Here is a 14,538-nt window from a genome sequence, read left to right as displayed (position 1 = left end):
AGTTGTTTGACAATTTTTTTTTATTACAGCACAGCAGAAAAGAACCATATTGCAGTTAACATAGGTAACCATAATATTTCAACTATAAGTTCATCAAGTATTTGAAAAGTATTTCTTTCGTCTTTTATAAACATGCTTTTAAAAAAGATAATGATTGTGCTGGACTCGGGAAAATAGTTTTTATAAAGAACTGCGGTCTGCGCGGGTAAGGACTATGTACTCTATTGTAGATAATTTGCTGGAAACAATGATATGCTGTCCTTATATTCATCAACGTGCACATTAAACATACAGTTTTGACTAAACCTTTTTTGTATGCTTGGTTTACTTGTCATTCTTTTAATATCTATATTCTATTAATTATTTCTGGAAGATCACAAATGCAGACCACCAACACCTGACGCTGTTGCGAATGTAGACAATAAGGATGCCGATTGGTTCATTTCTAGTAAAAGCCTTGCTTCTTTCAGCCAATCAGATGCTACTAATTTTGGCATACCAGACAATTGATTAACAAATCTGACAGCTTGTTCTAAATTACCTTCCTCAACATAGTGCGTCGCAAAATCTAATAATTTAAACGTATCAAGAGAATCTAAAGAAATTTCATCATCTGTCTCTGGGGCACACCGTGTCCCAACGAGTAAAAATGATTGAAAATAAGATAAAATATATTTATAGAAGCTTGCGCCAGTTTCATCGATCATAGACATGCGACTGCAAACCTTACGGACGTGTCTCCATCTCTGTTTGAGAGAATCTTCCGTCATGACACCTCGAGCTAGAGCTTCTTCCGGGAGGGTGTGAATGATTGATGCCACAAACGGGTGGTTGTCACCAGCTTCTTTCACAGCAATAACTTCATTGGCTAATGGTTTTAACTTGTCTTCGTAACTTTTTCCATCTTGTCGTCCTAATAAAACAAAAGAACAAAATAAAACATTTATTAAAGATTGAATCTAGATTTTTTTTTAAATTTTTTAATTATTTATTTGTTGACTACATTTGAAATATTCAGTTATATATATATATACTTTTTGAATTCTTTTTGGGCTTATTTAAGTTTCTCCAACATAGGTGCATTCCACTCATATGAAAATAAAATTGAATAGAGTTAAGAGAGTCAACTCTATCTCAACACACCAAGGACACAAACCAAGCAGATACCATAGCAAGCTCACACAAACGATCAGAACACAACCAGTGGATTTAAATAACACTATTCTCACCTAGTTCTATAGTTCGCTTGAGGTTTTCACAGGCTAGCCATAACTCCTGCGCCTTCTTGTTTTGCTTCTCTAGATTTGCACGTCCTACAAAAATATATTAATAATAATAATTTATTATTTTATGCAAGAAAAATACTTATATTATTATATGTTTACTATTACCACATTATAAAGCTAAGGTACACAATTTTCAATCAAGGGATACAATTCCACTTCACAAAAACTATTAGTTTTAAACAATAAAATACTAAAAATAATATACAGTGGCAACATACAAAAACGAAAGTTTTTTGCAGAATAAGAAGCGCATAATATACAGTATGAATATCATGCGGTCTCACCTAATTCTATGCCTAGGATATCAAATGCATTGCATATGACTGAAAGATAGTGAAATAGTACAAATAAGCCAAAACTAGAGACAAGATTAGGGAACAATGTTACAGGGGAAGACCTAAAAGAGGGGGGGGGGGTCCACCCTTCATTACACCATTTTTAGGCCCCCACCCCCTCCTATTTCAAAATCCTGGATCTGTCATTGTGTATATAATGTAAACATTTGATTCATGATTTAAAAGAACTCTATATAGAAAGAGTAATGAGAGTAATGGACTACTGTATTCAAATACATTGAACTGATATTTAATTACCTTCAATAGCCTTCTCTACACCTCTAAGCTTAGCCATTGCAATCTGTAGCTCTGTTTGATATTTATCTTGTTCCTCAGATCTGATCTCTACATCTTGCAGCCTTATCTTCTGTTCATACTGCTTCTCTTGGACCTTTAGCACCTCTGATATATGATCACTATGCGCTGCTGCTTGTCGTTTCAATTGCATTCGCATTTCTTGCTCATAATCAGAGTCTAGTTGTTGTAACTGTAACAGAGAGTATGAATAAACAAAACAGTGTTAAGATCTATCTACACTATCAAACTTTATCTGACAAAAAATGCAATGTGTCCATATCACTACCATATTTGGGCACATCACATTTTGTTTGTCAATTTTGTTAGTTTGATAGGTCTAGTGTAGACAGAGCTTTAGACAGTATAATCAAAACAACAAATCCTATTTAATTTCCCGACATTCCCTTGCTTTTTCGAATTACAACCATTTATTTACTGCTTTACTGCATATGGGAATAAGTTGTGGTTTAAATGATAATACCCTCTACTGATGTACTACTGCCAAATGTCCATAGAAAACAGTGGTATTATCAATCGCCCTCACCTTTTTATGTAGTTCAATCTCTAATTCAGCTCTTTGTCTCTCTAGTTCTGCCATGACTACATCTTTGGCTTTTTCTTCATCTTCTTCCTGCTTCTTAACCAGTGCTTCCTTCAACCTTGTTTGTTCTAACACTTGTTGCTCTACTAGTTGTTTCTGCAATTGCTCTATTCTACGGTGGGCATGGGCAATCAGAGAGTTCAATTCAGACTCTGATAACTTTTTGCCTATAATATAACAACAGAAATGGTGTATTTATTTTAGGGGGTTACCCTGGTGTACTGGTCCATTCAGCCCTGACGATGTGGATGGACAAACGGGCGCCGTTTGGTGGCAGCACTCGACATGAAGGGACCCTCTAGGGGAGTGGAAAGTTTGGTATGTGTTGTCCACACTTGTTGTTTATTTGTATAACATAGTTTTTAATTATGATGTTTGACATTGACTAAGTTTCATACCTTTTTCACCAAGTTTCACATCTGGCATAATACTTTGTAATTCCTTTGTAAACTCTTCCTTTCCTTTCTCCACCAGGTCACTGTACTCCTTGTATATCTTCCCTTCTTTCTCTAAAGATGATGTCTGTATTTACAAAAAAATAATAAAACAAAAAATGAATAAGCAATTAAGACCACTCCCACTGTGCAATGAAGTGTCTCCTTCTTCATTTTGCAATATATATTACAACCCCAAACCTGCTTAATTCTAATCTAGCACCCACCAGAAGAGCACTCACTAAAACCCCACTAGTTAGGCTAAATTTTTGCCTCCCATCATAAGCTTTTTGCAAGTTGCATCCCTGCAACTGAACTGCTCTAAATCTGGTGATTACTTCACTACATGACAGTATTACTACAGCATGACATTGATGTCTTTCAAAGAAAATTCATAAAGAGAATAATAGGTATAAGGTTGCTGGAGAAATTAAAAAATGAAGGCAGAAAAGAACAGGAGAGATTGAGTGGAGAAAGGATGTAAAGAAAAGGCTGACATGGTATGGTCATATGCTTCGATTAAATGAAAATACACCAGCTAAAATCACACTCAGAGAAGCTCAACGAAAGACCAAAAGGAAAACCGAAAACAGCATGGATGGCAAACATCAAAAAGGAAACAGAACTGTTCACATGCAGACCTATACACATGCTTGCTAAAAACATAGAGTGGCGAACACAAGTGAGACATGCAATGTCTAACCAAAATTAGCATTTAAGATGATAACACCACATATATACTGTCACTTAAAGTAAAAACCAACAACATCAAAATGTCCTGTACATACCACTGATATGGCCTTGTCTAATTCATAATTCATCTTCATAAGGCTCTCCTCAGCTTTAATAACTTTATCTCCAATCCCAAACTGGCTCTTAGTCTTTTTACTTTCTGCAATCACACTTCTCAATTTCTCAAGCTCTTCTCTGCAAAATAAAAACAAACAAAAACAATTAGATTCAACATTTCACCAATTAATCTGTTCCATGCAATTATGGTAATGATATTAGCTGTATTAATACATAATTCATTCCAATTTTTGTAGTGCAAAAGGTTAGTTATTCTATTTGGAAAATGTTTTCATTTTATTGTATAGTAAAAATACCAACCACTGCTAGTGAGTGGCCGAGCAGTTAAGACAGTGGAACCGTAATTACATAGCCATAACATTGGTAAGGGTTCGAGGCTCACTAGCTCCATGGTAGAACGAGTCTTCTTGGATTTTGGACTATAAACCATAGGTCCAGTGTATACATCTGGCTCATGTGCATTTTAAAGAACCTAGTACATCTTTGGGGACGAGTAGGGGTTACCTCGGTGTACTAATACACACAGTCACCGTCACTGATTATAACTGGGCCCTCTAAGGGCTGAAGAGGTCACCTAGTAGATATAAATAATAAATAAATACAATAGTATGATCGAAATGACGAACTAATGATACCTAGCAAAGTTTGTTGTTTCCGTAGCAGTCTTGACGGCTTCTTCCTTGACATCCGCTGACCTCACAACAATCTTCCAGTCAGCTTCTGAACCCTCTGTCATTCCATCTTCCATAGCCGACTTTATCAGTGATGTATGTTCCTTCGTAATCTCTGCCACAAGTTTCTGACTTTCTATTGCTGCTAATGTTACGCTCACCGCTGTGTTCATAGTATCGGCCATTATTACTTCATAAGCTAAAAAAAAAATTTCTTAAATAATTTCTCCTTCTAACTGGGTTTTCAGCCAGTCTGTTCAGACTGCCATTGGTATGCATAGATGATTTATGTTTCATTTGAAATGAATAATTGTAAAGCACTATAAATACACTGTTCCCTCTTTATGCCAAATTTGGTTTAAAGCTCCATTTACCAGGCCTCGTCTCGAAAATTATAGGTGTGCTACAAATTGCACTCCTCAATACATTCAGGTGTGCTGTTTGTATTTTGGTGTGTAGAAGTTTACCAAATTTAAGCGTGTTGTAAATTGCACTCCTCAATGGCAGTTTTAGGAGTGTGTTCGGTGAGTGATCACACTTGCTCGCCTTAAAAGACAAGGCCTGGTCTACACTATGAAACTAGTTTGACAAAAAAAGTGTGTCCAAATGTGTGCCCAAAATATGGTAGTGATATGCTCAAATATGGTAGTCATGTCCATATATTGGCACATCATATTTTTTTGTCACATAAAGTTAGATAGTAGACAGGGCATACCTGCTGCATTAGCTGCTTCTTCTATCTCTTGATCAATCATTTTTTCTTTTAACTCTTTCGCCTTCCTTTCCTCTTCATCTCTTTTCCTGGCTTCTTCAAGTGCAGCCTCATTTTCTGCTTTCTTTTTAGCCGCAGCTAATTTATCTGCATCTTGTTTAGCTTTTGTCTGTTTGGAAGTAACCCCAGATTTTTGTGTTACTGGTGGTTGTTTTGGTACTATTGGTTCAGGAATCGGTTCTGGCGTCCTCATCAAACTCTCTGCCTGGATTTTTTCCTTACTGACATTTATCAGTGGTCCTGTATCTAAATTCCTGCTAAAATAAATTAATGTTTATAGTCAGATCATAGATAAAATGATTACTATGTTCAGAGAGAGAAGAGACTAGCATTGATTTTTAAGCAATTTGCAATGGAAAGAAGGTTGGATTCTTATACGGCAAGGGCACAGTGTGTTGGATGTTGGATTACTGATCGTGAGACTGTAAGTTCGAACCCAACTCCCACCGCATTGCTTGTATACTTAGGCAAGATACTTTATTTACATTTGCCTCTCTCCACCCAGGTGTATAAATGGGTACCTGGTAAGGTCAAAATACAACTTTGCGCGGATTACTAGCTACATTATGGGAGTATTTTTTTCATACGTGTTTCATCAAAAAATGACCGGTGTAATAAAGCGCTATAAGAACGAATATCATTATATTATTATTATTATAAATTATTATCAGTAGTTATTTAAATAACTACTCATTGTAAAATCAGGTAACTTTTATTTTGTGAAACCATAGAGAAAAGAATAGAATTATTTTCTTTCCTGAATTGTGAAACTTACTCATCTTTGATTTTCTTGCCCTCATTGAGGTCATACATAAACGAGTCAAAGAGTGGGTTTAAAAATGGCCAATTGTTCTCAACTTGTCTTCTAAATTCCGGATTACTTTTCGCATACAGAACAGTTCCAGTGACAGCACCACAACCAATCAAGACAGAGCCACTGATGATCTTCACCAAGGTTCTACCACCAGACCTGAAAGAACATCAAACAAATTGATAAATACATTTTAATTATTGTATTGTATTAAAACAATAAATAAATATGCAATAATAAGGTACATTCACTTACTTCCTTGGTGGCAAAGGAGCTTCTGGTTTTGTGCACATCAAACATTTTTCTAACTTTAGAGCATTGCTTTTGGAAATTTGGCTAGCCCCCTAAAATAAAGATTATGTAAATCAAATGTTAATTGGTCACTTAAGTCTTAAATATAAAAAGTAAAAGTATTCATTAATAATTAGGCCTAGGGCTAGGCCTAGCTAGTAGTAGCAGTTTTGATTTAAACTATTTAAACAGACTACTAAATACGGATACGTATTGCAAATTAAGGTACTATTTGTTTACACTAGGGAGTAATTTCAAGTAACATTAATGCCTTGCAATACATAAACACCACCAGGATCGAAATGACCAGATACGACCGAACACACATTCAAGCAAGGCAGGTGCCGGTACAAAGTGCCGGTGTCTCTATACCTAATAGCAAGAGTAGGCCTAGCCTAGTGCATCATTACTAGCGTATACATAACCAAATGGGGTCTAATAAAAATGTAGATATGTATATAAGATCCTATATTTATTTAATGAGGCTAATTAATCTTTAAACTAATAAGAAATATGTAAATACCCGAATGTTCCTCGAAACTTTTCCCGAGGTACGCCACATTTTAATTCTGCACGTCGTACATATGAAATAGAAACGAAGCACGCCACCTATAATTGAGATCGACGATGACTTTTTGACATAAAAGGCAAAATGTACTTATTATTTTAAAGAAAATATAAATAGTTTTTTTCTACAACTTTTACAAATTACAAAACATTCTGCATGTTTTTTTGCTTTGTGTATTCTTCAAAATATTGGATCTTTTATTATTAACAGCATACATTGCAGTGTATTGGCCTATTACAATTAATAAATTGACCAATAATACCTGACATATGTTATTTACTTACATAATTATTACTAATTAAATAAAAAAAAAAATTAAATTAACACGTAAGTTATTTTGTGCTCTTACATTTTATAAACAATTAATTTACATACACTGTATTTACACACTCTGAATACCCAACACACTGTAACATTTCACACTCTTTTTAACATACCATAATTATTATTATAAGTACTTTTTCCTTTGGCACACACTTGATATATATCATATATCATTGCGATAATAGGTTAAAAAAGATACCATGTATAGTATAAAAATATTGCATAACAAAACAGATTGTTTAAAATAGCTTATAAAATATTGGTTGTGTCTAACATTTGACATAATAATTATGAACATGATACCATATATGCATGTATAAAACTTAAATTTTTTTACTGCATGTTTTAAGGTCAGTCAATAAAGGAAAATATTAATTAATAGCCAACAACTATATATTCTATTAAAAGAAATAGATTTATATTTATAGATTTATTAGAAATTTGATTTTCTTATTAGTATTTTACAGTATATTTTGCAATATATAAATACATACTCTCTTTGTACAATAATACACATTTACATTGATATTGTAAATGAGCAATATAAAACTAATTTTATGTTTTGGTCGCTTAACCAATCATTTACATTACAGACCTGTATCATTTCAAGCCCATAGCCAGGATGTGAGGATTTTTTTCGACAAAATCATCATGAGCTAGGTTGTTAGGTCAACCATCACTTCAGATCATGGTTTCTAGAGGAAAAATGTGTTCATTCCCTGGCTACTTAAGAAATATCTCACCAATCTGTTTTAAATTGTATATATATATATATATAATATTTTTAAAGGTATTTCTTAGCTCTATCTATTTAAATTAACAATATTTTATTTAAATGCAATTGCAGAATTTTAATGTTTTATCCTAATATTTTAGGAAATGATGTTTTTTTGTGTGTAATTCATTTTATGTAAGTATTTCTATGTGGAGAGCCTCTCGACGGTTATAACTTTTAGGTGATCCTAATGATTTTTGTAATGTTTTTATGTCTTTTTTTGTACTTTGTTTGGCGAAATAAATGATATGATATGATATGATACAGGTTTGCTTTGTTTAGCATATAAACAAGTCCACACACAGGTAAAGCTGTCATAAATTCTTAACAGAATTGCAGCACCCTACAAGTAGGTATATGGCCATAAAGACTGCACATATTGCTACAACTACTGGAGCATGAGTGCGCAAGGGGCATCTTTGCCGCCAAATGCAGAGGTTAACTTGACTGTCCACAATCAGCGTGTTGTTATCACCGGTCACACTAACTGTTGTCCCATTTGTCTTGGCTGGTGGAAGTCCATTGCTAGCAGGTTTCAAATCACTGGGTGTTATTTCACTGATTAGGACCTTTGACCAAATAAAACAAAAATGATGATGCTCTACTTGTAAATTAGTCATTTAGATTAAACCTGATGATAGAGAAATGTAAAAATATGACTCTATGCATTACAGTAGGCCAAACTTTTTATTCTACAAAAACAGAGTGTTGGCTTATGAAAGCATACTACATACTTCAATCAGTGATGAGATGTGAAGGTAGTGTCATTCTTGACATAGTTTACATTTTAGACAGTACTTACAGACTGGCATGGTTCATTCACATTGTCATTGTTAGTCTCTGGAACTACTGTGGATAACATAAAACAATTACTGTACAGTGTATAAGTATTCATATTTATGAGTCAAGTATTTTCATTTTAAGATGTTGAGGAAAAGGCCTCCGTGATTAATATCTATTTGACATTGTCGTTTGCGACAGACGTCTGCCATATTAGGTATAGGCACTCAAAAACACAAACGTGAGTGTAAAATATAAATCATTTTGGGAGGTGAAAAAACTGCCACATAAACAGCCTTAGAAGCATGCCTTTTAGGATTATGTATTTAATGAATGACTGCAATTACCTGGCACTGTTGATGACGGTGTAACAGTTGGGTTCATTTCCTTATAATAAAAATAATAATAGTTCACATATTAAAATATATTTTGTAGTGTAGCATTATTATAATATTATGGAATGAAATAGATTTTTTTTTTAAAGAATTATTAACCCTGTGTTAGTGAATAAAATAATGAATAATTACCATATTCTTTGAGCATTTCAGTGGATGACAGACATCTGCAAGAATAAAATGTACAATAATTGAAGTGGTTATTCAAATGGGCAATTATTGGTTTAATGTTTAAAGTTATCTAACCAGGCAATGGTTTGATTATAATGTTCAACATTTATTCAACCAGCCGATGGTTGGACAATATTACAAAAGTTATTAACTGGCTGATGGATGGTTGGATTAACATAAGGATTCAACCGGACGACATCTTTATTTTGACAGATTCTTTATCTCTCGCCCATTTAAACAGTTTAGCAAACAATTATATATAAATCATACATTGAGTATTGAAACAGTGCAAATATTCGGAACATGATCTTATAATCGTGTCGAGCATAGCTCTCGGCCTCACAATGGATATCCTCGGCGTACTGTAATAGATTTCAAGTTTCACAACAAATTATGTTTTAGGCCTACCCTGAGTTGCGTCACTACTGCTAAACAGGTTTTGCCAAAACGTTGTCTTGCATCGTGATTTATTGCAGCCTATCTTTCCTTTTTCCAAACAGTGGTAAAGGTTGTGATGATGGTCATCATATTCCTTACACATGTAGCAAGGTATAGACAGGTCGAGTGTGATGTTCTTCATCCACATTGTCCTCAAGTCATTCAAACTGTTCTCTATAAACACCAACACCTGAAATATGACATTAGAATTAAATTTATTATTGTGTGTTAATAGCCAGAAGGTAATTAACCTTTAGCCAAATATGGTACAGAAAATATAAGAATAATGTTAACTTTATTGGACTGGGTTGAAGAGAACAGACATTTGGTGGGTGATATGTGTTATGTTATATGTTTTTGATATACACAAGATGCAAGTCTTATTACAAGTCTTTGGGAGTGGAGTTGTAATTTGTCATTAGAAAAAATCCTGACATATGACATGACTCCAGGACCATTGGATTGGTAGCCAAGCATCATAACCACCAAGCCACAACTCCACTCAAATATAAATATTTACAAAACATTTTATACCTCTTTACACATGGAAGCTGTGGGAATGCTATTGTCGTCATCCTCAAGGGGTGGGAAGTATATGACAACCTAACAGAAACAAATAAACAAACATGTTAATTAACTGTAAACAGAAGGATTGATGAAAAGGCACACTTTAAGCACAGTGTAAAGCTCTGTCTGATGTGCCTATAATAATGGACATAATGATGTCATATCACTACCATATTTAGGCATATCACCACCATATTTGGGCACATCACACTTTTTTTGTCAAACTAGTTTGGTATTGTAGACAGAGCTTTATGTATTTATCAACCAGAAGAAGAAACAAAATCTATGAAACTTTCTGAAGCATAAATATTTGCAAGAATTGAAAGTGTTTTTACAAACGTAGACCCACTTTACCTTTATCATCCTTTTCCCATTTTTGGTCACATGCATTTTCAAGATGAGCTCATGATCTTCGTCAAGGTATAGTTCAGTTTGTCTGTAGTAAAGACGTGGTGGTTTTGATTGGCATCCGTCTTTCTGCTGTGTCCAACTTGCTGCCTTAACGGACAAACGATGAAATAAGCCCTCTGAAATTTATAATTATATATATAGTATAGTATAGTTATTATTTTAAGTGTTTCTTTTTGACATCATTTTTTATCCGTAGTATATTCTTTTATTTCTATGACATACCTGGAAGGAATCCATTCTTGGAAATGATATTAATGACAACAGCATTAGGTTCAGATTCCCACACTCTTCCCTTGTCTCCTTCATTAGGTATCAATTGACATGGAACTAAGAACTGCCGTTGGTATTGGTTGTCCCCAGTGCCTAGGGCATCAGACTCATCTCTCTGAAACAATTTATTCAAAAGTCGGTTAAGGTTGAGTTGGTTAAGGAATGTACAACTCAATAATCATAATGGCTCTAAAACACAGTGACACACTCGATCATACATTCTCAATGATATGAATCGTTTCATGCAACATGTGAAAAGTTACAGAACAGTTCATTTGTATAGAATTACCTGAACTTTATTTTCACATAGCAAATCAAATCTTTCCATTATTTGCAGCAATGACTCTCTGCATTCTTCTGGGAAGTCTTTCCACACGTGATGGATCAGTACTTCTTCTAATATCCCTTTTTCTTCTAGAATCCTCCAACAACATTTGAACTCTGTCCACTGAAAATAAACCATCAAGACATCTGTATATTTAAGCTCTGTCTACACTATCAAACTAGTTTACAAAAAAAGTGTGATGTGCCCAAATATGGTAGTTATATGTCCAAATAAGGTAGTGATATGACATCATCATGTCCATATATGGGCACATCACATTTTTTTGTCACATAAAGTTTGATAGTGTAGACAGAGCTTTAGAGCTATTCTGGTTTGTTAATTCCCACTCTTGGTTAGTTGTTCATTTTGGACAGACAAATGAGTGGAGTTGTGGCTTGGTGGTTATGATGCTTGGCTACCACTCTAAGGGTCCTGGGTTCAAGTCCCGTCACATGTCAGGATTTTTTCTAAGGACCAAATTACTCCACTCCCAAAGACTTGTAATAAGACTTTGTTTATGTAGAGCATCTTGTGTATATGTTTGTCTTGTGAACCTCTGAGGGTCCCTAATGATCAGCAATAGCTGGATGGATCACCCTCATTAAATATGGTTGTTAAAAAAAAAAAATTAAAAAAAAAGTGACACTTGGTGGAGGACGACTCAATGGATCCTTAGGGGAGATGAATGCCAGTATATGTAAAAGTACCTTCTCTTCTCGTTTGGTGATAGTGATGACTTTAGTAAAGATGTCTAGCAACCACTGTGGATTAAGCACCACCATATCAGCTAACGCATCGTTGTTCCTGTCATAGTCACCATAGAATGCTATTATCCCAATATTATGCAACAAATGCAACATATCAAATAGCTCTTTCTCATTCTGTATCCCTAACCGCTTTGCCTCATCCCTTGCCTGTGTACAACGAAACATAGTTAAGATTAATTGTTTTAGAATTAAGTCACAAATAAATTTTGGTTTTTTGATAATTTTCATCAACATATGAAGATATTACATGTAATATCTTCATATGTTGATGAAAATTATCAAAAAACCAAAATGTATACTGTGCTACTATTTTAACAGCTGTTTTTACATAGTACAACATTTCTTTAAAATGATACCTGTTTCAAATTTGATATAATACAACATGTTTTTGAAGTGACATAATACCTGTTGTAAACTGATATAGTTAATATCAGTTTTTCGAAGTTCCATCACATGATGTTCAAATATAATCCAAGATATAGGGATACTCTCATTCATGTATGGTTGTTTGCGCATTATTTCCTCCACTTTTTTTTTTAACTTTGACATATTTCCACCCAAAGGTCGGAGAGTGTTGTCTACAAAGTAGATTTCAGGAACAACATGTTTCACGTATGGTTTATCCTCAAGATAACTCTTAATAGTTGATTTTATTTTGTTGAGCTAGAAGAAAAATAGGAAATATTAATTTTATTGATCTTTAGGAAAGTTTTGAAAATGTAACAAGACCACTTTGTATTGGAACACATAGATTACCTTTTCTTTCTTCTCTTCATCTGTTCCCGAGATTTGATCAAGATGAGTGCCGACAATAAAGACAGGCGGACTAAGAGGACAGTCGTTGCCATCTTTCTGTGGATTTTCTGATACATGCGTAAATATAGAATTTAACCAAAAGTCCAAAAACTCTAGATTTGTCATCTCATGATTGGTCGGAAATTCTTGATGAATCCCCTAAGAAAAAACAAACATCGTTTTCCATTGTTGTAATACAGTTTCTATTTTTTTTATAACTTTTAGGTGATCCTGCCTAATTGACTTACTTTTGTACTGGTTTTATGTCTTACTTGGTACTGTATTTGAAATTTGGCGAAATAAATGGTATGATACATGATATGATATACAGTTACCTATTTATGAGACAACCCTACTCAGGGGACACCCTATTAAGGGAGCACATTGTTGGGTGCACTCTTATTAGAGGTTCCACACTTTATTTATTTTGTATTCATTTCAGGTTAATTTGTAATGTAACCAATTAGTAATGTAATTTATATTGTTTTATGAAAATAAATACAAACACAACACAAACTGACATAACCATGAAAACCTCAATGGGTTAAATTATTATTTTCAATATCCATGATTGATTGGATGAGGATTTCAATATACTATAAATTGATTAGTGATGAACTGAAACATCAATGCTTATACCTGGTATAAATTTACGGGCATGAAATCCATATCTGCTAAACTGTTGAGATCTTTACTAGCATCAAATACAACACAGTATATTGAACGTGGTGACAAAAACACTTGGTGCATGGTGTAATAGAGATGATGTCCGGCAAAATCCCAAATACTAAAAAGCAGCTTGGTCTTTTCTTCGAGACTTTCATCCTCTGACCATTTCATGTAGGTTTTCACTAAACGAGTGACATCTTTCGGCATAGAATCATTCACTATTAAAGAAAAGAAATTACAAATAAAGGTTAGTTATAAGAGCTTTTATCATGTATGATGACCAGTTTGGGTTGTCAAAATTTAATGAATACTAAAGCTCTGTCTACACTATCAAAAAGTGTGATGTGCCCAAATATGGTAGTGATATGCCCAAATATGGTAGTAATATGACTTCATCATGTCCATATATGAGCACATCACATTTTTCTATAACATAAAGTTTGACAGTGTAGACAGAGCCAAGATTTGGAAGGATATACACATTATTTTGTCACTATTAAGCAGAGACACTACAATTACTATTGTAAAAGCTAATCAGCAGTAATTTCAACCGTGATTCTCAATGGTAGAATCTATGAACTAAATATACATACTGTATAATAATGTAATGATAATATGGGTCAAAATCAAAATAACATAAAACTGTTGTTTGTAATTCTATTGTCAAATTGGTGTCAATAGACCCATTGTTATAATAATAATATTGGTACATTTGTTTTCGATGACCAAATGTAAAACTAGACTCAAGGAAATGAAAATCGTATTATACCACATTAGTCAATTTTTAGTTAAATTTAAGGTCCGTGTACACCATGTAATTCCTTATAAGGAACTAAGGAATTTCATTGTGTACTTTACTTAAGTGTTTTCCATCATCATACACATATTTAAAGATGTATTGTCCCCCAAAATCATGAAAACTAAAGATTTTTAAAATCGGACTTTGAATAGGCCATTTTGCAGTTTTAATGAAGT

At 33.9% G+C, this 14,538-nt stretch overlaps 2 protein-coding genes across 3 annotated transcripts in view; both read right to left on the bottom strand.

Moving 5' to 3' along the window:
* Positions 1-2: 2 nt before the first annotated feature.
* LOC144837573 (MICOS complex subunit Mic60-like) lies at positions 3-6,902 on the bottom strand. Of its 2 annotated transcripts, none has more exons than XM_078692757.1 (11): positions 6,832-6,902; positions 6,273-6,361; positions 5,982-6,176; positions 5,150-5,463; positions 4,399-4,633; positions 3,742-3,880; positions 2,918-3,041; positions 2,463-2,686; positions 1,880-2,108; positions 1,230-1,313; positions 3-913 (listed from the first exon to the last, which is right to left on the bottom strand). In XM_078692757.1, exons 1-11 carry the CDS (start codon positions 6,868-6,870, stop codon positions 375-377), a joined length of 2,211 nt encoding a protein of 736 aa, XP_078548883.1. In that variant the 5' UTR covers positions 6,871-6,902; the 3' UTR covers positions 3-374. The 2 variants fall into 2 exon arrangements, with proteins under 2 accessions (XP_078548883.1, XP_078548884.1); XM_078692758.1 differs by having other exon boundaries at positions 5,150-5,460.
* A 22-nt stretch (positions 6,903-6,924) lies between these two features.
* The window catches only part of LOC144837559 (uncharacterized), a 33,963-nt gene continuing 26,349 nt past the window's right edge, over positions 6,925-14,538 (bottom strand). Inside the window, exons 10-22 of the mRNA XM_078692732.1 lie at positions 13,534-13,781; positions 12,856-13,053; positions 12,505-12,762; positions 12,040-12,246; positions 11,297-11,455; positions 10,960-11,122; positions 10,681-10,853; positions 10,294-10,362; positions 9,730-9,949; positions 9,283-9,317; positions 9,103-9,142; positions 8,778-8,824; positions 6,925-8,544 (exon numbers count right to left, since the gene is read on the bottom strand). Of these exons, the coding sequence (XP_078548858.1) occupies positions 8,290-8,544; positions 8,778-8,824; positions 9,103-9,142; positions 9,283-9,317; positions 9,730-9,949; positions 10,294-10,362; positions 10,681-10,853; positions 10,960-11,122; positions 11,297-11,455; positions 12,040-12,246; positions 12,505-12,762; positions 12,856-13,053; positions 13,534-13,781 (2,072 nt within the window). The 3' untranslated portion in view covers positions 6,925-8,289. The remainder of the gene's footprint in view (positions 8,545-8,777; positions 8,825-9,102; positions 9,143-9,282; positions 9,318-9,729; positions 9,950-10,293; positions 10,363-10,680; positions 10,854-10,959; positions 11,123-11,296; positions 11,456-12,039; positions 12,247-12,504; positions 12,763-12,855; positions 13,054-13,533; positions 13,782-14,538) is intronic.

Source organism: Antedon bifida, chromosome 3 (genome assembly GCF_963402885.1).
Source record: "Antedon bifida chromosome 3, ecAntBifi1.1, whole genome shotgun sequence".
Classification (NCBI taxonomy): Eukaryota; Metazoa; Echinodermata; class Crinoidea; order Comatulida; family Antedonidae; genus Antedon; species Antedon bifida.
The sequence above is the reverse complement of the archived record's forward strand: the minus strand, read 5'-3'. Positions and strand labels throughout refer to the sequence as shown.

Bases quoted from the DNA above. Each gene is read 5' to 3' on its own strand.
- LOC144837573 (XM_078692757.1), bottom strand. From the start codon at position 6,870: ATGTGGCGTACCTCGGGAAAAGTTTCGAGGAACATTCGG. The intron at 6,177-6,272 runs GTAAGTGAATGT...ATGTTCTTTCAG, and splicing joins GCTCCTTTGCCACCAAGGAA to GTCTGGTGGTAGAACCTTGG. The intron at 1,314-1,879 runs GTAATTAAATAT...ATATTTTTGTAG, and splicing joins TGTAGAGAAGGCTATTGAAG to GACGTGCAAATCTAGAGAAG.